Source organism: Dermacentor silvarum, chromosome 1, assembly GCF_013339745.2.
Source record: "Dermacentor silvarum isolate Dsil-2018 chromosome 1, BIME_Dsil_1.4, whole genome shotgun sequence".
NCBI classification, from domain to species: Eukaryota; Metazoa; Arthropoda; class Arachnida; order Ixodida; family Ixodidae; genus Dermacentor; species Dermacentor silvarum.
Genome location: NC_051154.1, coordinates 395,741,623 through 395,765,527, shown reverse-complemented (window position 1 = coordinate 395,765,527; position 23,905 = coordinate 395,741,623). Strand labels below are relative to the sequence as shown.

Genomic DNA, 23,905 nt, shown 5'->3' with positions numbered 1-23,905 from the left:
ACGCGACAGCGTTAAAAAAAATCCGGCATCAGCGTCGCAGAGTATCCGCCGTCGGTGTCGGCTTCGGTGTCGGCTTTGGCGTAAGCATCGACGTCTGTCGCATCCGCAACAGAGAAATTTATCCCGAACCACCCCGACCACACAGGCACTGCGCGTGGCGCAAGGGGTTAGTGAAAAAAAAAATTGAATTTCCCAAGGTGAAATCTGTCAAAAAAATTGTAAACTACGAGTTATCTACAACATACAGACATGATAGCTTCGAATTGTAATTTGAATATAGGAGAAAAAAGCCTAATAAGCAGCCAGGGATCTTTGAATGCAATCGCGTTCCACTCTTAAATGCAAAGCTTAAGCGGCCTCTAATTTTGATGGTGCGCCGCTCAAGCAAGCAACGCTCACGCAACAATTTTTTTGTTGTCCTGATATGGGCTAACTGGTCGGCGCTGTGGCGACAGGTAGCATCCTGGGAACGGCGAACGGGAAGGTACAACACTGCACGGGCCCTGGCCGACCCGAAAGCCCGGGTCCGGCCCGGCCCGCGGGCCGGGCGGTGCCGTCTGAAGCGTTTTACAGTGGGCGTGGGCCGGGCCCTGGCTTGAAGCCACGGGCCCGAGATGGGCTCGGGAATGAGGCAGCGGGCCCGGGCCGGACTCGGGTTTGAAGCCACTGGCCCGGGCCGGACTCGGGCCACTCATTAAATGGCCTAATTTGGGCCTTCGAGCGCACGCGAACGTTATGCATTGCCAGGGCATTCTGTGTCAAGCTGAAGTGGCATATGCAAAGAGCTGGCTCTTAGTATACCTTACCAAAGGAAATAGCAAAACAGATGAAGTTCAATTTTTTTCCGTTTTGCACAAAAACGAACATTGTTTCCGCGTACAGAAATGCACACACAAGACAAACCGCTCGTCAAATTATTTTCCCGTTACCGCTTTTGCGATTGCACTATTACCACTCTCCGTACTATTATATTAATGTAGGTCTAACGGAGTGGATGTCTTTTTGTACGTGTGCGCTTATTTTATGCTGTATGTTCGTGAATTCGCTTGTTAATACCGGGTGTTTCATCAAACACTTCAAAAAATTGTTAAAGTTTGCCTGTGGCAGATAGCACAATTCTAGTTCGTGAGCTGGTCTACTCGAGGAGGCGGACATTACTTGCACAGAAAATTGAAATGCATAATCGAATAATTAAAATTCACAAATTAAGTTTTTAACTAATTACATTTTCGCTCATATTGCCATATACAAATTATAGCCGTGGAATTCGCAAGGCGGATTCACTTGGAACCAATTCTCAGGATGACACCAGTTTCGAGATACTAAATCCCGAAATTTGCGGAGAAATGCTTTGGCGTTCCAGTTACTTTTGTGCTTCAATGCATAAAACGACGTTTTGTTAAGACATAAATATATAAGAGCATATATGTGTGCATGGACCAAATCGTAAGATCAAGGTAAATGCATGCTCACCAGCGGAAAAGTAACAGCACAGGCAACGGGCCAGATCACTGATCTTCCCATGGGAGAAACAAAGGTATATGAGGCAGACACATGCCGTACAACCTGTTAGTAATATATATATATATATATATATATATATATATATATATATATATATATACTGCTTACCGGTACCGGCCGGGCCTGGACAAGCACACGCGGGCCCGAGCTGGGCTTGGGCTTCATATTGTGTGGGTCTAGAAATCAGACCCGTGCAGTTCTCAGCCGGAAGGTTCTCAGGGTTTCCACTGCATAGCGGCAAGGTAGTCGGCGATGTCACTTGGTTGTTCCTCTTGTTGTGCAGTGCACGCAGAGCGTTGACGGCGAACCTGCGTACCTAGTCCAATCTAGCGGTATGGGCGATGACGCTACACATGCACCGCTTCTCAGCAGAGATAGCAGAGTGGGCGGTAGCCTGGAGCGCGCCATACGTCTGTCTGTCTTTGGAAGTTGCGCTGGGAGACGGGTGGGCCAGCTGGCGGTTGAGACAGCGGCGTATGACGTAATTGCGCCGTTACGAGGCGCTGGGGTGGGCGCGGAGGGGTAACTTAACGGCGAGCGACGGTGGCGTAGGTCATCACTTCCCGCAGGGGATGCGGCGATTCTGGTTGCACTTCAGAAACTCCCAGTGACCTTTGAAGTTCGTCCTTGACCATGTTAGTGATCGAGGACCCCTGAGGAGGCGACAAAGCTAACATCTTACGCAGTTCCTTGCGCACAATGGCCCTGATGGCCTCTCGCAGGTCGTCGGAGTCCAGTGATTGCATTTCGCACGGCAGCATGAGCACTTGGCGGTTTTATTGGTCACTCCGCATTTTCAGAGACTTTTCAATCGTCTTCGCAGTTGTCAAAAATTCTGCGATGGTCTTGGGCAGGTTTAGGTTCAGTTAAGGGAAGAGCACTTGCTTTACGCCCTCCATCAGGAAGCCGAGCATTTCGCCTCGCACATTTGCTGGTCGGTGTGCCGGAAAGGCATGTAATACCTTGCAATAAAATGGCGATGTTCACACTGGGCGTCTGCGTTCGGACTTGCATTCTAGTAAGGTTAGGCTAGGTTAAGTTCGCCCGAGTGCAGATGCAAGCCCGTGTGAGACAGGACGTGCGAAAGGGACAGACAACTGTGCTGTCCTTTTCTCTCGTCCTGTTATATTGCGCTGATCCCGCTCAAATCGTGAACCAACCAGACCAAGTGCATACGCTCCTGCTGGTCTTCAGAAAGTCGATTCGAAACAGGTCCCAGGTTGTTAGAGTGGTCTCCCGATTATCGAACCAAGACTTCGCGGCGTCCTTCAAGGAGAAGTACTCTTGGCGCAGCCGGTCCACAGAGTTCCAGATGCTGAATGCTGAAACCCTTTTCAATGTTTCGAGACAGGTTCCTGCGCTGTCCCACGAAGCTCCGCGGAACACAGCTGGTTTTCTGGGTTGTCGCAGTGCGATGAATGCAGGCGATGCTCGGGCCGTCATGCTGGTAGCTGAATTGGCCACGATCTTCCTGGTCGTCTCAGGTAGAAGACGGCGCTTCGGGAACAGGTTTTGTAGCCTGCGGCTAGCTCGCCAATCCGGGGCCACATTGGCGTTGTCTTCGGGGTGTGGGCTTGACGGTACAGTACGTGAACGCAAATATCACCTCCACCAGATGTCACGTTGCAGTGACGGTGAACAACCACCGTGGCACAAGTCACGAAGCTAACTGTTTATTGGATGAACCTGTGCCCAGCCAAACAAGTAGCACAGTGATAGCTGCGAGCACACTCGTCGATCGTAAAAATTTGATCTGTTGGTCAAGAGTGTCGGCTTTCATGCATGACTCATCAACGGTTACAGCGTAATCACTGGTACTCGCATACCTTGCAGAATGCACAACACTATATGCGTCGAGCATTCAGTCCGATTACACAAGGCTCGGCGAGCACTTAGGCAATATACAGGGTGTCCCAACTAACATGCACCCAGATTTAAAATATGCAAATGCCATGAAGCTGAACAGAAGCAAGGGGATGTTCTTTGCCGTCACTTGGAGATACTCTGATTATTTTTTGCATTCCTCCTAATTAGACATTTAGTCCTAATTATTTAGTCCTAACTCAAATACAATGATTAGATGATAGTGAGAAAATTGTAGAGCAACATGAAAAACACCCGATACAGCTTTCTGTTGCTCAATACGTGCTACATAAATAAATTTTTCCGAGCATGAAAGAAGTCCGTGAATACACGCAATATTGACGCACGACTGGCCGCTCGAGGCCCTATGCGTGTATTCGCGGGCTGCTTTCACACTCGGAAAAACTCTTTTATACGTCTTTTTGCAGATTACTGCATACTTTTTTAAGTATTAACACCGCGAAGAACCAGCAATGCCTCCAAACTAACTTGCATGCCGTGTGTAAGTAGTGCGCAGACTGTCTATGAAATTAAACAGCGACAAATCAGTTTTCATACATAGGTCAAATAAGAAAGTCCCCTTAATCCTACGTGTTTTCCTTAACAACTGTCCTTTGACTGAGTTTGATGAGTACACATGTTTAGGTGTTACAATTACAAATCGCCTAACATGGTCCAGCCATATAATAAAGTCTGCTCATCTGCATAGAAAAAGCTCGGTTTCTTGCTGCGCAAGCTAAAAACTGCACCACCAGATATCATTGGTCTATAACACTTGTATGCAACCCAAAGTAGAATATGCAAGTGCCGTCTGGGACCTACATCTAAAAAAATACCTTAAGAAACTTGAGATGCTGCAGTAGAAAGCGGTTTGTTTCATCTTGAATGCTTACCAGGGAATGGTTCACCGATGCTCATGTCATGCCCACTAACAACATTCCTCTCTTACAGCACTGAAGAGCGATTGCTCAACTAAAGTTTCTCCACTCGCGTTACTTCCGTAAATTTATTATTAGTGCGTAAATCTACTTTAGCCACCGACATTCAAGAAAAACTTGACATAGGCATACTCACACCCTTCTCGTGCACTAATCTTTTCATGTATTCCTTTTTTCCCCGACTATCAATGAATGGAACGCTTTACCATCTGAAGCCTTTTTGGAAATGAATAACTCTTAATTTGAAAATTATTTGTCTTTTTCGCTCATAACCTCAGGATTCAAACTATGATGGCTGTCAATATTACATTGCATATGAATGTATGAAGGTATCATTGCATATGAGTGCTTTGCTTTGTTGCATGACTTTTAACTGCATATAGTTACTATAGTGTGCTTTACTAGTGAACCGTCTTTTCACTACTCCTAAGTTTGTATATTGTCTGAATGTATTTGTTACTTTTCTTTGTATTATGGCACCACCGCTTGGTCTGCCGACTGCATTATGTTCTAAATAAATAAGTAAAGAAAAAAACGAGTCTCATGGATTTGGTCTTCGCAGAATGTTTTCGACGCTGCTCTACTACAACCTGACCTATACCAGCATCCTCTTAGGCAGCAATCCATACCTGAGCTTCTTGGTGATGGCCTGCATGGAGTATCCCCAGAAGTTCATAGCCATCGTATTCATCAACTACATGAAGCGACGAACTGCCTACATGTTCCTTTACACCTCCGCCGCCTTGTGCTCACTCATCGTCATCTTCGTGCCATCAGGTACATGCCTCTTCATTTTAGGATAACACAAGGCCTGGTAAGAAACATCAGCGTCATCTCGTTTTTCCTGCCGTTGTGGATGCTTGACTCAACTGCAGATACAAATACTAGGTTTTTGACGGCGCTTCCCAGTTAGTGGAATTGCTCGCTCTCTTAGTATAGCTCGTCTGTGGTCATAAGAAAAACAAAAAAATTAAGAAACCAGCAGGTTAATTTTGCAACCTTGTAGAGTCACGACCGAAAATTCAAGTGCTCCTTGTAACAACGGCGAAGTGTTTTCGCAATAAATAAGAGTTTTTTCAAATTTTGCAACCGTCCTCGCCGCTTTTGCGGGCCTTATTTGCCACACGCATAGTAAAAGCAATTGCGCGAATACGGGTGACATTCAAATCAAGCTTGCTTAAAATTACCGCTTTCAAATTAGCGCTTCTGAATTTAAAAACATACTTCAAACGGTTGACTGTAAGCCAATAGATGGTTTGCCGTATGCGTATATAAAGAGTTTGAAGTTGAAATGTCCGGCCCATTTCTTCATAACAAGAATCTAAAACGTATTTAAGTGTTTTAGAGCGTTTAGAGGCTATATGGGCAATACTACATGGAGATTCGTACGATACCGCCAAAGCCGCTACAACGTGCACATTTATCTTGCTTATTCCGCTTACACACGTATTGTTGAATCGAAGGTTCATGTCGACATTCTTGCATTTAGTAAATGGCGATCATATTTATTTTAGTCCTCCGATATGCGTTGATAACCTCAATCACCATGTTATTGGCATGTTATGACGGCGGCCCCAAAGCACGTCCATGATGGCTACAGCATGTTTCTCTCATTAAAGCTTCCCACAAAGTTTGATCTTGATGCCCCCGTGAATTCTACAACCACACACATCAGGAATCCCCATAGAGCTCGAAATCATCAATAAAGAATTGCGGCTGAGCTCCTCTCACGAAGACTGTTACACAATGCGCTAGCATTCATTCGATATAGCAACATAACGTATTGCCACTGTCGAAGTGACTTTTATGTATGAGGCGTGTACTACAGCGGCACTCCTCTTTCGCGCTTGCCTAAAAATACTCGACGCCATCCCTCAACACGAATACTGCAAGTGGTATCTGAAATGCTTGGCGAGCCGGTGCGTGCGAACGCTGAGAAATGCGTGATGCGGCAACCGGGATTCTCGCTCGGCTTCTTTCTTGAGATGCTCGGTCATATAATGGCAGTGTCGAGAAGTCTGCGCGTGACCTACGATACTAGACACGTGGCACGCCGGGTGCCTGCGAATGCTTAAAATTATTCCCTCACCTGCCACGCGCTCAGTGGCCCAGTGACCAACACACATACTCAGTGACCCAAGTTGACGAGCGGGTCACTGAAGAGCAGCATATAAGCGCGCATTCATGCCGCAGCTCGCTGAAGTGTTGGCATGAAATGCGTTCATTTAAAAGCAGTACACACGCAGTGCACTTGTGGCGCAGCCTTCTAACGCATTTGAGGCCTGTCCTTGAGGAACCCTTGTGACGTGGTTTCGATTCCGCTCAACATCGGAGACATTTAATGGATCTTTTTCGACATTGTAAAGCGGCGCATTTCCAGTGGCACTTGCCAATGTCCCAATTTAGCGTCAAATAGGTTCAGTGGAGATCGCAGGAAGAGGCCTTCGTCCTGCAGTGGACACAGGTACAGTCTGATGACGTTCATTGAATAATGGCACATGCCCAGAAACCCAGTTGGCTTCAGATAGGTTCATTGGAAACCATCACAGACCGAATGTCACATACCCAATACTCCAAGTCGGCGTGAAAACGGTTCGTTGAGGTATGTCCACATTATCACATACTCAGTGACCCAAATTGGTCCAATGGCTGTTATCCAACGCTATTACCTCAGCGCAGCAGCCTGGTGCACTATCCATGAGACCATGAGTAACCCATTTACGCAGGTAGGCGGGAAAGTTGTCTGACACAAACGTACATGAATACATACAGGGTGTTTTAGCGAACACGTTCAAAAATTCTTAATGGTTGCCTGTGGCAGATAGCACAATTCTAGTTCATGAGCTGGTCTACTCGAAGAGGCGGACATTACTTGCACAAGAAATTTAAATGCATAATCGAATAATTACTAGAAATTCATTAATTAAGTTTTTAACTAACCACCTGATGGCCCATATTGCAATTTACAAATTGTAGCCGTGGAGTTCGCAAGCCGGATCCACTTGGAACGAATTCTCGAGATGACACCAGTTTCTACATATTAATTCCGGAACTTTGCGGAGAAATGCAATGGCGTTCCAGTCAGGTTCTTAACAAAACGTCGCTTTTTGCATTGAAGCACGAAATTGACTGGAACGCCAATGCATCTCTCCGCAAAGTTCGGCAATTATTATCTCGAAACTGGTGTCATCCCGAGAATTCGTCCTAAGAGGATCCGCCTTCCGATCTCCACGGCTACAATTTCTGAATTGCAATATGGGCCATCAGGTAATTAGTTAAAGACTTAATTAGTAAATTTTTGGTAATTAGTCGAATATGCATTTCACTTTTTTGTGCAAGTAATGTCCGCCTCTTCGAGTAGACCAGCTCATTAACTAGAATTGGGCTATTTGCCACAGGCAACCTTAAATTAATTTTGAAAGTGTTCGCTGAAACACCCTGTACATGGATACATAGATATCCCCCGAAAAGTTCGTGAAGTACCCTAAGAATGGGAATGCGTTAAAAAACTACCGTATTTTTCGAAAACGTGCCTAAATTTAAATATATTGATTTATTTATTAGCTACCGGCACTATTGCAGTCTGGAGGAGACGGCGGTTTTGTGTTTTTGTAATTCGATATTTTTATTTTTGTTTTATACGTTACATTAGACGAAGAAGACAAAGCATTGATTTACGAGTTTTTCATTACACGCTTATGGATATTTTCATCTGCAACAATTTGGTGCGCTCCGAAAGCAGGTGATACGTCACAATGCCTACAGCCCTTTTTTTTTTTTTTGGTCTAGAAAAGCATTGTTGTTTGGCGTTACAAGAATTCTTACTACCTTTCAAGCGCTTGCGAAACAATTCGAGCTTGTAATTCATTCTGTTCCTTACATCAGGCAAGGTCCCGCCGTGGTGGCGTAGTGGCTTTGGTGATTCGCTGCCAAGCAAGAAACGCCCGTGTACCGTGCATTAGGTGTACGTTATACAACCCCAGGTAGCCAAAATTAATTCGCAGTTCCTCACCACGGCGTGCCTAATAATCGTATCTTGGTTTCGTATGTCTATATATATATATATATATATATATATATATATATGTGTGTGTGTGTGTGTGTGTGTGTGTGTATAAAGCACGCACGGAATTGCGCAAATGTGGAGTTGTTTCCGTTCCAAAGAAACAAGTTTGAGCCGTCGGCAATAAAACGTCAGCTGTGGTCGCATTTGCTGAACGTGTTCAGTTGTTGAGGTTCCGGAAGATTGCCGCACAGTTCAAAAAATTGCAGTGCAGTGCGAACATTAGCGCTACGCCGTTTATGTTCAAAACGAATTCGAAAATTCAAGCGTTCTCGTCTGCTCACTCTCCACTATCGGTAAAGCGTTGGCATCATTGCGGTCGTAGCCTCCTCTCTGGTGGCCTTACGTTCTCAGGCAGTTTTCTGCCTTGAAGCAGTTTTGCGTGGTTCCGCAATTCTTTTGCTTTTAAAGAGTTCCTCGCCAGGTTTGGACATTACAAACCGATACGCGCGGTGCGTAGATTACGTACTGATGATTCTATCTGTAATCAAAGCGATGCACGGCGCGAAAACAGCTGAAATTTTAAAGAAAGGCATGCGTGCCCTTCGTCTCGAGGGAGTCGCGCTTCCAACCAGAGAATGAAGGTCATACGCACAAATGCTCTTACGTAAAACGCCCTCCCTGCATCATCAGCGACCACGCACGTCATTTTCGGTCGGGATCTGTAACAGCTGGCTGCTGTTTCGACGTAACCTTGCCTGCTTGCTGTTCTGCGGGTAGTTACAGCGACTTGAACACAGGCTCCTGCTGTCAATACAATTAGCAGAAAACAATGCCTGCTTAATTTTCTTTGAATGACACACACACACACAAAAAAAATGAAAAAAAAAATAAGTCCTGAGAGCATGCGTAATGACGAGCAGCAGGATAAAGGGTGTCTTATCTAATCTCGTCTCATGATTATTGCAGCCCCTAAATAATTTCACTTACTTCCCACTTCATCAACAGATAGCTGTTTCCTTGTCCTACAAACGAGCCGTCAGCGTTGCCGAGCAGGAGAATATCTCGGCGAACGCCATTGAGACGAAGCCGCAAGCTGGCGGCTGGCGTCTGTCGTCTGCTCGAAGCTCGGTTGTTGCGTGGACATGTTGCTGCACTGGCAAAATGAATAGAAAAGTGCTGCCCTCACTGAACCCGCGCATAAAGTGTGGCGCAATAGAAGATACCTAATACTAGCGCCATACGTAACACTGGAATAACATCTACCGGTTAGGAATGCCCACCAAGCTTTTTCTTTGAGGATGTCACCACCATGGAGCCTCGGGACAAATCGACAGTACGCAAAAATACCTTTAAAATACCTCGGTTTTCTCGTTTTTGCACAGACAATAGGAGATTTAAAAACAGCGTGATCAAGCGGAAAATTTTGTCTTGCGTATATAGTGGCAATATTTAAGAAAAACAAGAAGCCTCCACAAATAAATAACACGAGTACTATCTGAAATACAAACCAAGATCAATGGTCAACACCTTTGGAGAAGCGGGTTATGGCACGACAAATAGGGAAAGAGCTTCAAAAATATTACGGTAGAACCAATCTCATGATGATTTTCGATGATAATGCGATTATCATTCAAGCAATATAACGAGACACCATAGCGCTGAAGTGACGTTTAAAATATGTAGTGGTCAATGTGAGAACTCTATTGCTTTGGCTATGTGCGACGAACACTGTCTTCGGTACCGGCCCACGTTTGTACGGCGCGTTTGTTTGGCATCTCATCGACCCGCAGCCTTTCGGCTTGAGCCGAAAGGCTGCAGGTCGCAGCAGCCCTGCAGGTCACAGCAGCCTTGTATTTTCTAATCTCTACAGCTTCCATTTCGTTTTAACGGTGTTAATATCACCTGTAAACTTCCCAGGTTCTTCACTCTCCATTTCAAGCAAAACCTCCAGTTGTCGTTGGAGCACCTTTTCCTTAATTTTGTCATTGTGGTGCCTAACACTCCTCCTTTCGATTGCGACAATTCTGACTTTAATGTTAAACTCTTCCCATGCTTTCACGTAGTTCCTTGCCTGGTCGGTTAATAATTTTGATATTTCTTGTGTTACTCTGGTAACGAAGCATTCATTTTGAATAAGTTTAACTAAATTTCCGAAATTGCCAGTTCAATCAGGACTGTTTTGATAGGGTCAAAATAGTAATGTACACCTTACTGTAATCGCTGAATGAGACTGGCTGTACAATATTGCTGTTAGAAATTGGCACAAGATCAAGCAGAACATACGCTTTATCTAATCTCGCCTGACAGTCACGTTGGTAATGCATATATTTCGGCTGGGCTGTACAAATTAGGAGACGGTCAACGTCTTCTTAATTGTATACCTGAACTAGGGTGTTCATTAACAGAGCACTTTTGTGGGGGACTGTGGTTCGCTTAGCACGAGCTTTTGCACAACAGACGCAATATAAGTCCCCCAAAAATATGACATACCAATCACTATCACAACTAGGATACTGTTCAATTTCCGCGAAAAATACATTTCTTTTATCCATATCATTGGGCGCATGCACCCAAACAGTCTCCACTGAAAACCACTGAAAGAAAAGTCAAAAACGTCAAGGCGACCAGTTTCACTTACAGTGAGCGCCAGGGGCGTATCTAGGGGGGGAGGGGGGGGGGGCTGATGGGGCTTCAGCCCCCTTCCCCGAAATTTTTTCGTGCTGGCATGCACCGCGACCAAAACAACCACCGGTGCCGGGAATCATTCTGGATTTTGTCTACAATGTTTTTTTCACGCTCAAAAAGACACTTCGGCACGAACATTGCGAACTCGGGCTGGATTTTCTGGCAACGGCCTTGTACCTGCAGTCACATAACGCAAGGAGCCCCATCCGAGCACAAAGTTTCAAGGGGTTTTCGATAGTGAGCCGCACCGGTGCGTTGCGGCATTTCGCAGCGGCCGCGAAATCTGCGGAGCACATGGATTTCACTTCCAAAACTTTATGGGTATAAAGTTCTCATATACTTTTGACGCGAAAAGTGCACTGACATTTCCAAAGGCGTGCTTTAGATTTTCAATTCTGGAACTTAATGGGTTTAATGTTCTTATAAACTTGGGCCAACATGCGCGCACTGGAGCCCTCGTGTCCAAGCGGTTCCAGAAATGGAAGCATGCGCTCACAATCTTCCACACACACGAAAATATTAAGTATCACCATGACTGTCAGCTGTCAGCTGATAATTTTCTCCAAACATTTTCAGGAAGCAAGCCCAATGTGATCGACCAGCTGGACCAGCGCATGGAACGTAAAATAAGAGAAAACAGAAAAAACTTAACGGCCTATTATTGAGGCAGTTCTTTTTTGCCCGCAACAAGCTGTGGCTCTCCATGGCCATAGTGATAGGGGTCCTATGGATTTAAGCAAAGCCTCCGCTGAAAATACTCGTATCTTGAGAGCGCTTCTTCGCATGCGAAGTGATTGTGGAGAGACATTTCTGAAGAACCATTTGGAAAGTTGCCCCAGTAATGCCTCGTATTTAAGTCCAGATGTACAAATATAAATTATAGAAATCTGTGGTGAAATTATCAAAGAAAGCCTAGAGGCCAAAGTAAACGCTGCAGGCTGCTTCTCCATACTTGCTTACGAAACGACGGATATTGCTGGAATCGAACAGCTTACTGTTTGGGCAAGGTTCCTAAACAAGGATGCCAATGACATCGAATGAGTGTTTCTAGGTTTTAGCAGCGGAATACAGGCCTATCTCGTTGTGACTGCAGGTTCTATGTAAATGTGTACATACATTTGCAGATTCTAGTCACCCTTCCAGTGGCCACTGCCAGCGCAGAGAGAATATTTTTTAACATGAGATTGCTAAAAAACTACTTGCGCTCTACAATGTCTAAGGAACGCATGGTTAGGCTGGCGCTTCTATACGCCCACAGAGACGTCGGCATCAACGTGTCCTATGTCATTGACCGATTCGCTAAAGTTCCCCGCCGAGTGAAGTTTGTCATTTAGATAGCGAAGCAGCAAAAATCAATAGAAGTAAAAAGCTCTGTTCCTTCAGGTCCATAAACTCGTAATTATGAAAACGTATGACTGTTCATTAGCTTTTACAACCGCAGCAATTTTCACCGTTTATTCTAACAATTAGCATCATGACCAAATTATGATGCGAATACGAAAATTACGAGAACATCAATAACCAATTTTGACCGACCTTGCTCATTGAAAGCCCGGCCCACACAGCGTTTCCCAAAAAACACACTCGGATATTGAGTAGTTCAACTTGCGGCATCATCTGTGGCTTTTTGTTTCGGCCTTTCCTTTTAGCTGCCTGCTTTTACTTCCTTTTTTTTAATCGAAGCAATACCCTTTTTTATTATTGGGTGCAGAATATTTGTTGCCACTCTGCAGGTAGTTAAATTACACATTTTTGTACTGATTTGTGCATTATTCCTCTATTATTCTACCCATATGATGCTGTCGCGAGCGCCGCATGGCCCAAGTAAATATCACGATTTCCGCGATCATGGTTTTGTTCTTGCCTGGATCGTCTGTTTCTGTGACGTGGATCTGTGACGGCGCAATACGTTTATTTGTCTTGTTGGACGCATTATATATACAGTCACGTTTGCTCAAAGACGTATATTTACTGGAGACTTATACGTATATTTAAATATCGTCTTGCGAGCTTTTGTGTACTCAGGCAGTGAACTTTGTTTCCAGCGACAATTTTTTTGCCTTTTGTCGAGAATTGTATCTTCGCATTTGTATATGCCATTCTATCTTCGCATTTGTAATGTATATTTTGCAGAACTACTGTTTTTTATGTGTACTCACTCTTGCGACTATAATCTCGGTGCAATTACAATGTACACGACCGGTAACAGCTGCTCCTGCGCACTCTAATGCAACGAAGAACAGCGTACATTGAGGTTTTTCCCTGACCGTTGCATATGTACAAAAATGTAAGCAAGGTTCTTGAATTACAAAGTTTCATCAAAACATTTGTCCTCAACTTGTTCTTTTCATGGCCTTTACGTATTTTATATCAGCGGCATGCACTGCTTTGCTGGTTTCGAACTGATATAGTACTAAAGTTCGTGTGATATTTTTTTACTTAATAAATAGACAAAACACGTGGTAGCATTGATATCAATTATTTCTGGCCCAAATTTGGGGACATACGAACATATGCTTTTATGAAAAAATGCATATTTTACTTGACAGTGCGTAGCGTTCAATAATTTGTTTGCATGATCGAATATACAATGTCATTGGCAATGGAAATGCAGTTATTATTCGTGTATTTGAGCCCTCGACAAATTTCATAAGGAGGAGGCCGCGCAGCAACGTGAGCCCCCCCCTCCCCCGAACAAGATTTCTGGCTACGCCACTGGTGAGCGCTTGTTCAGTGATACCCCAACTCTTTTGTATTAAAGGTAAACAGCCCCCGGACGTCCGGGGGCTGCTTACTTTTAATACCAAAGAGTTCATACGCAAGCATTTAATATGTCCTAAATGGGGCTACCATACGATCAGTTTGCTAGTTCATTTCAACCTTTGTGGCTTGATCTGCAACAAGGTCCAGTTCATTTGCAGCAAGGAGGTGATTGACCTGATATTTCCGACGTCTTGCAGGAAGGCAGCGAACTTTAAATACGGACATTCGCAGTCCTCTCGCCAGATTTACTGCCATTGTCGATGGCAGTAATCAAAGAGAGCTGCTCGTAAATCATAACGACCTTATCTGCGCCAATCTTGGTTGGCAGGTATTATTAGCATTTTTAAAACGAATACATGCACAAAAATGGAGGTGTGCTCGTCGATTCCTTGCCTAATTTGTTCGCCTACTTTTTTAACAAAGGAAAAGGAAAAGCCTAACCAATAGTGCACATGGGCATGCTTCCCTATACGTGTGATGCACGTAATAACAAGCCCATGTTCGCGTACATTATCATGTTAATTTTGACAATTTCTCCTATTCATCCTATTCATTTCACAGCTTCACCGTACTTTATTCGGGAAAACGTTCTGCCAGTATTACAACTACCCTCGCAATGTAGTGCAACGGCAATGCTGTGTTGGGGACGTTAGGGACGTTGGGGTAGCGTACGGTGGCTTCCTGCCAGTAGGCCAGCGCACGAATGCTGTTCTAGGAGGTTCTATCTAACCGATATTCTTTAAGATCACCCTTCATATTATTACGCACTCCCAAGGTACCTTCGCAGAGAAATCATGTTTAAACCGATTTTCATGAAAGATATTCGGAAACAAAGCACCCTAATTCGCGTTTGAATAACATTGTTTTGGTTATCCTTACATATCGTTCGCTAAACTTCATTGATATCTCTGTGTACTATTGTTTCTTGGTTTCATACTTCTCAGCATCTGCCAACCTTCTCATCTCACAACGTCCTATTCTGTTGTGCGCAGACATCTGGTGGCTGCAGCTCTTGTTTACGCTCATGACGAAGCTCTTCAACTCCTGCGCCGGTTCCGTGAACACTGTCCAGATATCAGAAATGTACCCAACCCAGATGAGGACACTGGCCATGGGTTGGACAGTGACCACCAGCCGAGTGGGCGCCATTGTGGCTCCATTTACGAAAGAGTTGGTGAGTAGGAGTAGCGGCGTGTAGTGCTACAAACGTAGTCGCCACTGTCGGTGCTCCAAATTTTTGACACCACGAGCCCTCGCGTTACATTATCGGTCCCATCGTGTATGCGATACGTGCACCCCAGAGTGAGTCGCGATATATTGCACTCTCTAGCGCATGCTATAACCCGAGTTAATGGCTGGCCACTAGCTCGAGCACCATCTCAAGCAAAAAGAGCCGACGTTCCATCGTGGCTATTGTGCCTTTGTTTGATCATAATTTAGTAATGTCGGTTTGCATCGTCCGCGGCAACAACGGCCAAACATTTTGCTCTGACTGAACTGTTTAGCAAATGCTGGCGCCGGTATTGATATGAGGGTGATAAAACCAGGATGTGGAATCAAAATGTTTTCGGGTGCGGTTCGGGTTCGCGTTCACGCTTTTCAATTCAACTGTTTCAACTGCGGAGAGCAAATTAAAACAGCTTGATCCAGTTCGCAGCTGTCCAAACCGATTGCAGCGGCTTCTAAAAAAAAAAAAAGCATGGTCGTGCCTCCGCGTTGTGGCAAAACGCGCGGTGCAGTTCGAGAGATGAATTCGCTTGGGTATTCTGCAGAACTATCGCGAATCGGTTCGCTTTGGAACGTGCATCCATTTGAAAACATCACAAAAATGAGGCTTATTAAACATGTCGCCATTTTTGCACTGAATGCGCTTCGTGGCACCCTGTGTGGCTATATAACGCAATAGCCCTTGCCCATTCCCCCCACGCCTTTCCTCGAATTCCATTCATGCTTGGTTGCATTAAGGGCACTAAAGAAAAGCAGCAAATCAATTTACACTGACAAAATATTGTGTTAAACTGTGCTTTCGTTAATTCTGCCATAATAGTGACACGTGTACTTGTTTATCTTGTTTCGGTGACCACTTTTCACCGGCTAACAAATCTTAAACGTAATCGCTCCGCGCAGGGCACACTTTTATGCATCGGAAGTTTCGCGAATATTATCGATGGTTCTATCCGTTGTCAGTTGTCACTGAACCTTGCGTAATTTGAATGTATGCGCGGCGCGAACTGCGTAATGAGTGTAACGATGTAACGAAGTGGTGAAAGTTCACTAAGGCCTGAAGCAAGGATGTTCTCGGTCTTCATTGTTGTTCACACTTAATGTTAATTGGCACAGAAAGACGACTGAAAACAGTCATTTAGGGTTTGATTTATCCTACTTGAGTAATGCACAAATGTCTCCAGACTGATGTATGCGGACGACATAGTGCTACTAGCGGACAATGCAAGATATTTACAGACTTGCGATTATGTGTGGCAACGCAGCGACAAATCGACGCCTAAGTATAGTACGGAGAAATCATGAATTATGATGTTTAATGAAGGGAAGAGTAATTACGTGGTGTCAAATCAGCAGCAAGGCATACCCATAGTCAAGCACTACAAATACCTCGGTGTAAGTATAAACGAAGCAAATAATTATTCAAGCACCCACCAATATACTCTGATAATAAACGGTAAGCGAAATTCAGCAATTCTCACACAGAGATATAAGATTCCCTGTTCAGTAACGGAAGCAGATGAAGATGAAGGCGGATGACAAGGATATCATGGAATGGAAGAAGAGGAAGATAGAACAGAGAGATCGAATATGGCGATTAAGTTATCCTAATATATGCTCGAAAGCTGCCAGCGTTCGGGGACACAGTTCCCGAATGCTGGGAGCTCCCTGCGGCTCCCTCCGGCTTCAAGCGCTGTTCTTCCACCACGCCCCAGCACCAGGCCAGTTCCGGTGTCGTCATTGGAGTCTGGGGCACCTGCGAGCACCTGGGGTTCAACCCGGACTAACCAACCTGCGAAGGCGAAGTGGTCACATTATATAGGAAGACTCAGAATGGACGCCGGGCTGCCTTCTGGTGTAACAGGTGCCGAAAGCAGTTTTCGCAGTTACACGGTACCGCTGCACAGCACGGGCAGAGAGGCGAAGAGAGTTACTTCGCCAACACTCTCCGCCTCGGCCGTCCGAACGACCACTCCTCCAGGCGGCAAATGATTTGGTTCACGTACTGCGTGAGCAAAAGTGTATACATATGGCTGTTGAAGAAGATGGCCAGCGACTTGTTTCTTCTGTCGGAGCACATCATCGCCGACTGCAGGACATACCTCCGTGAGGTCACGAGGGACAAACTGCTGGCGCAACCTCCACTCGGTGGCTCCGGGAGGATAGCGCAAATTGACAAGTGCCTTCTTCGCGGCGAGCAAAAGTACAGTCGAGGCCGCCTAATGACGGGCGACAACGTTTCACCGAGCCGCCAAAATTACGGCGGTGTTAAAGATGGTGGCACATGGGTCTTCCGCATGGTCTGCGCGACCAGAGGGGTGCTGCGACTTTTCAAGGTCGACCGACGAAAGGCGGCTACGCTAAGCGTCATTATTGCAGCGAATGTTCAAGCGGGGACCATTATTCACAGTACCGAATTGTCCGCATACAACTGTATCCCAAATTTAGTAGATGCTAACGGGGCTGTGCCTCAATGTGCATTGGGAAACAGTCAACCACGGCGTGAACATTGCGGACACCATCACGGGCGTTCACACGCAAAAAAAATAGAAAGTTATTGTCAAAAAGTGAAGCGCCACCTCGTGAGCGGTGGGCACAGGGTAACTCCACCGATGCTGCAATCCCACCTGGGATGGATGTGATGGCTGTCAACGGCCACGTGCGCTGCAAACAAACTTTCTTGCGTTTGTTAGAAGCCACGGATCGCTCGGGCTACCCACTATAAGCCATCGCACGGCGCTAGCCAGTCTGAAGGTGCATCATAATATAAAAGAAAAAGTGTAGTTTGTTGACCAAATAATTTCCGTGATTACTGCGTGCTTACAGGCTAAGCGCGCGGCAAACCACTTCTGTGCTATAGCCGACGCTCACTTCGTCTCGCAGCCTTAGTTTTGTGCAAGCAACGAGCGATCTGTTGAAAGACCAGTGTGAAAACCAGGCACATCTGCTCGGAAATGGGAGCGCAAGCACGTTGCGAGCCGCACCAATTCAATCCAGAGGAAAGAGAAGGAGCAACGAGCGATCTGTTGAACGCTCAGTGCGAAAACCAAGCCCACACCAATCTGCGCTCGGAAATGCTAGCGCAAGCACGTTTTGCGCCGCGCCAATCCAATGAAGAGGGAAAAAAAGGAGGGCGAGCGGCCCCTCGTGGTATAACGCGAAACGAATTAAACTACAAATTCGTCTAATACACATTCAGTGTACATCTTGCAAACTTGAAAATGCTTATAACCCACGTTAATGTGACTAATATTATTGTAATAAATGCATTTTTTATAACTTGCTTGTGCCTGTAGTGCACTCGGTGGAACGACAAACAAGTTAAAGAAGGCACTACCATGCACCGACCGTATGATCACGTGAGCCCCAGGTTGTCGACCGCCCGTATGGCAACGACCAAGAGATGATAGCCACCCAGAGTGAATCTAGATAAACCAATGAAACGGGAGGCATGCCGACGGACAAACTTTGTCTTGTTACCATCAGTTCTTTCATCTTGGGGCGTCGCCAGAGCTCGTGAAGATCCCGCGTTTCGCCAAACTCGGCGCATCCTGCATGGCACCCCAGACGTTTTCGGGGTTTGTACCTGGAGTAGTAGAGCAATCGCTTTAAAATAAAAGGGCCGTACATCATTACGGAAAAACTGCCCAACGACCGATATCGCATCAGGACGCTGTCCAGTGCACGGTGTCGGAGGAGAGCACACAGCGGCATCTCACCAGTGGACAAGGTAAAGCTATGGGGGCAGGACGAGATCGACTCCGAAGGTTCCGACAGGGATTCCGACCGCGACGGTCGCTAGTTGTAGGACGGCCGAGTGTGCACGCTCTTGGTGTGCGAGGCGCTCACGGATGGCGCCACCTCTGTTTGAGTGGAGCCGGCTGGCGGTTTCGGCGGCGGTGTAACTTGAACCCAGGGTGAACATCCTCCCGTGCGCACCCACGCGCACGGGAAAGAAGGACGGAAGAGGGACGGCTACGCATCTAGCGAGACGCCCCATTCTAGTCTTCCCGTCTTACTTTTACCTAAATAAATGTTGTAAAAGTTTGTTAAAGTAACCATTGTTCCTTTTTCCCTCTACCTCCGAAAACCGAATTTAACACCCGTGTGAAATCGAAGCGCAGATTGAAGGAGGAAATAATGGCATATGTGACGTGTACAGGAACTTCTGTAAGGAAAACGTATGCCAAGAAACCGCAGTCCAGTTATTGCGAGTTTTGGGCAGGTTATGATGAGTTCAAGAACTCGATCTCCCCGAGTAGGTTCACGTACAAGCTGTGTTAAGTGGTGAAACAGCCACATTAAAACAGGACATAATTAGTGAATTCTTGCACGTTCGATAAATTCTGGCACCAGGGTAGTTTCTGGGTCTACAGATATCAAATAGAGCAAACAACCACGACACGATACCTTTGCACATGTAGTTGATACAAGCCGCCAAATGTTTAGAGGATCCGTATTGCCGTTTCCAAACGTATAACTTACGAAACGTTCCAAATACTTCCTGCAAAACAATATAACATTCAGCTAAGGTTCGCAGCAGAGGCGGACATTACTTGCACAAGAAATTGCAATGCATAATTGAATAATTAACAAAAGTGCACTAATTAACTTTTTAACTATTTACCTGATGGCCCATATTGTAATTTACAAATTGTAGCCGAGGAGTTCGCAAGACGGATCCACTTGGAACGAATTCTCGGGATGACACCAGTTTCGAGATATAAATTCCCCAACTTTGCGGAGAAATGCATTGGCGTGCCAGTCAATTTTGTGCGTAAATGCATAAAGCGACGTTTTGTTAAGAACCTAACTGGAACGCCAATGCAATTCTCCGCAAAGTTCGGGAATTAATATCTCGAAACTGGTATCATCCCGAGAATTCGTTCCAAGTGGATCCACCTTGCAAACTCCACGGCTACAATTTATATATTGCAGTATTGGCCATCAGGTAATTAGTTAAAAACTTCATTAGTGAAATACACACTAGGTTTGCTTCGCGTAACGCTGTTCCTCTTTTTTAAATCGTGCTGCGAGATCGCTGGGATACCCTGTATATATATATATATATATATATATAGGAAAATCGGAAGCACAACAAATACGCTTGGCCCATTGAAAAATCCAGTTACTACTATATATATATATATATATATATATATATATATATATAGAGAGAGAGAGAGAGAGAGAGAGCGTGTACAAGCGAATTATTTAATGTATGTATGTCTACTAAAAATTGCATGTAATTCGAACACTGACGAGAACTCATTAGACATTGTGTGACATTATGTTTTGCCGTGGAGATCTTGGGCAATTACAAATTTTTTGGCATTGCATAACGATACATGTTCTAGGCTGGCTTTTTTCGCAGCACGCGCACAACCTCCCTTACCCACCGAAAATCTTTACAGAGACCATACATTTACATAAGTTTGCGAAATCGCTTATTAACAGTAGAGCACCGTGAAACAAAATTCGCTCTCACTCTTACTCTCACTCTTAATAACTAAAGAATTCAGTATTTTTATGTTTTGATATTTATATATTTAGACCATTTATAATATTTATGTTATATTTTTATCGAGTACGGCGAGAGATCGCATGGAGTGTTTATATAGTTGATATTGAAATAAAACGAGCCAAGTGTCTGAACGCGCTGGCTTGCACGCGGCAAACGCATAAGGGTGTTCTATTCCGCCTGCTTGAGCACGCCTCCGTGGCCGAATCGTGAGGGCATCGGGCAGCTGTGCTTGGGATCCTCTCTTCGAATCCTGCCATTGGACAATTTTGTTTATGTTTATTTATTAGGTAGGTATAATGTATAGATGTACACATATAGAATTATATCGTGACATCACGGCGACAAGTGATCCTAGGGGCACAATCCCAGTAGCACTTAGCGGGCCATATTTTCAGGCAGCACTGTCTCCGAGATCGGCCTACGATGAGAGAGCCTGGAGATATACCCGATAGGGTAGAGTGGTGGTAAAGTAGTATTTTATTCAGTACACAATAATTCTGGAGCTGTTATTTACGAATTAGCAATGCAGGTGCCTTGAACGTTTGTCGCGTAATTTACATGAAAGATTAAAGAACGTTTTGCTATCAAGACACAGGTGCGTGCGACGTTTTTCAAGCATGATGTCTTAATTCAAAAGGACGATTTTGTTCACGCATAATATCCGAACAGTAGCCAAGCCTAACCAGTGAAAATATCTCTGATCATTGGTAAAATTATCTTTAAAAGTGTTGATGGGCTAGTTCTTTCATTTATTGAAGGTTTTTAAGAAGTGAACATTTTAGAATAAGGACGAAAGAAAGACACACACAGGAATGGCACATTTTGTTTTTATATGATTTTTTTGGTTTAGGCGCTATTCAATGTCATGTCGATTATTAGAAGAAAAAAAAACGCGCAGAAGTTTACAAAGCTGATGCTTTTCTTGCGGGGGCTGATACGACGGAGGGCAAATTGTTTCCGCCAATAAGATTCGGTAATGACGTAACTGACAGTCATCTATGAATTTCAGGCTGTGGTAATAGGTCCTTGGGCTCCAAAAGCAGTGGACTGCGTCATCTGCGTGCTGTCTGTGTTGCTGGCCCTTATGCTACCGGAAACTTTCAAGATGACGCTTCCCGACACTGTGGGTGACGTCAAGAGAAGAGGGTAAGATAAAGTGCGACTTCTACGTCCTATAAGGACACTACATAGTAGACACGTTAGTAATGGCAAAAACCTTTTATGACCGCACTCATTCGTTGCCAGGAATACTATGGGTGAATGTGGTACTAATGACCTTTCAGTATGACCACCCAATAAGTAGCTGCACTGCAGGGATGTTAGTAAAGAAATCACGTACAGAAAGAGTTCATCGGCCCTTGTATGGGGTAAGGAGTTGCATGACGAATCAGTGTGGTGAAGTGGTTGTCCGACAAAGTAGAATCGAGAGACGCTTTATAGTTGGATAAGAGAAAGCTTTAACTTGGGAGCTCTTATCTGAGCACATGGGAACGGTGAAATCATTTTTCCCGGCGACAACTGCACCAGTTTTGTTTATGTTTGCGTCATTCAAAGAAAAGGTCATCTGGCGACTGCAGGAGGCAGAGCTTTTTTTATGGCATCAGTGCTCTTAGAAAAATTTTAACAATGATAATTGGTAAATAACTGAAGCCCGAATTTTTCGGCTCTGTCACTGAATAATATTTAAGAATATCAGAATTCTATAAACGGCACCTATTTATATATCTAAAGTGAACGAAATCAATGCATTATACATCGCTTTGAAATATACCACTAATCTGTGAGTAACACAATTGTAAAATCCTCATAAACATCGTCACGATTCAATGTAAGCTTCAAATTTATATAATAAAAATGGCTTCTTTTATATGATTTAGGAGATGCAGTTTACAGAATTGCGATATCTATTCTTGGTGCAGACTTGGGATTTGTAAAAATCGTGCTTCAACTTTGGAGAAACTTAGGAAGGCTTCGGAATTTTGCAAAAAATCCAAGGTACTAAATCAAAGCGTTACTAGCTGCAGTCACTATATAATACAACGTTTTCTCTCAAATGCTACATATTTCATTCAAATTGGTCCTGTGGTTGTTTCCTAAAAGCGTTTATGTGTTTTACATGCATTTGAATAGGGGGCGCCAGAGTTGGCCCAGAGCTACAACTTCTTACAGCGAGCTATTTGGCCTGCGCATGCGTGTTTTCGTGCATTTGTGTAGCCTGGCCTTTGTTTTGTTTTTCCATTTGGCTCAGTACCCCTTTTACGCGATAAAGACGTTTCCGTATAGAAATGACTGGTTGTATCAAGGTAATTTTACAACATTCATTTTGTTGCATGTGAGTTGCATTGAGTGTCGGCGAAACCAGTCGGTCACGATAAATCTCTGGATGCTAACAGGCATTCGTCTTTATCATGCAGCATAAAGAACGACACAACAATGGAGTCGGCTGATTTGGACAAGCTGAACGAAGAATTTCCATGCATGAAAACTACTGAAGAGGTGGAGCCCGTTGAAAAAGTGTCAGTGAAGGGTGAACGAAGGTCGTGATTTTAGGCAACTCTGGTATGTTTGAGGAGTTGTTACGGGTAAATCTTACGATTGGCGCGAAAAGCTAAGAGTAAGTAGCAGATAAACCACACCTTCTGGGCACGTATTTCTTGCAGAAATTATGATTGCGAACAAAGGGGAGTTGCACCTACTTGCGGTTGAAGACGTGTCTAAAGCATCACACAGCTGTCGAATAAACCTTACGTTTACAGGTTTAATTGAGATTACATTCTTGTTTATTCCGCTGATATTTTCGTAAGGCATACTGCGGTCCTTATCTGTGTGTAGATGATTGCACTCTTCTGCACTGCTTAGACCTGCCGGCTTCTTGCCGAGACCGTCCTTTTAGGTGCAAAACACGTTATGCGCCCGGGCTGTCGGCATCTCCTGTCGTCGTCGTAGTCACGGTAATCAAGCGGCTCGTTTTCGCGCTCGGCACGCACTCGTGCCACTGCTCCCGCGTTCGTCGTCACTGTCGTCTTCCACAGCTGGCTGCGTTGCCACTCATAACTCCAGCTTAGAATTTCACTTCTTCACTTCTCTTCTGTCGTCGTAATTGGGAGGGGTTATGAGCCATTGCTTAAAGCAGTATGAGCCCATTAGCGGTGCATCACTGCATGCTTCGCACCTCCCCAGGTTTCAAGTTAATGGAGCTGCATTTCGCTCAATGGGTCATTTGACACTTACGTATAAAATTCAAATCACCACTAAAACCGAGCCAGCGACTTAACGCCTGCTAACTGTAATAACTAATAAAAACTAAACCAGTAAGAAAGGCGTCCATAATGGCCAAAGTGCTGAGGGAGTTAGAAAACAATGATGGTGTCGCTAATA

At 44.8% G+C, this 23,905-nt stretch overlaps 1 protein-coding gene across 5 annotated transcripts in view; it reads left to right on the top strand.

The window, feature by feature from the left end:
- Window positions 1-23,589, top strand: part of LOC119437535 (solute carrier family 22 member 8) — a 121,600-nt gene extending 98,011 nt beyond the window's left edge. For all 5 annotated transcript variants that reach the window (XM_037704540.2, XM_049660666.1, XM_049660668.1 and 2 more), the window contains 4 exons: window positions 4,888-5,102; window positions 14,772-14,953; window positions 21,537-21,673; window positions 22,942-23,589. In XM_037704540.2, the coding sequence (XP_037560468.1) occupies window positions 4,888-5,102; window positions 14,772-14,953; window positions 21,537-21,673; window positions 22,942-23,071 (664 nt within the window). In that variant the 3' untranslated portion in view covers window positions 23,072-23,589. The remainder of the gene's footprint in view (window positions 1-4,887; window positions 5,103-14,771; window positions 14,954-21,536; window positions 21,674-22,941) is intronic.
- Window positions 23,590-23,905: the final 316 nt, after the last annotated feature.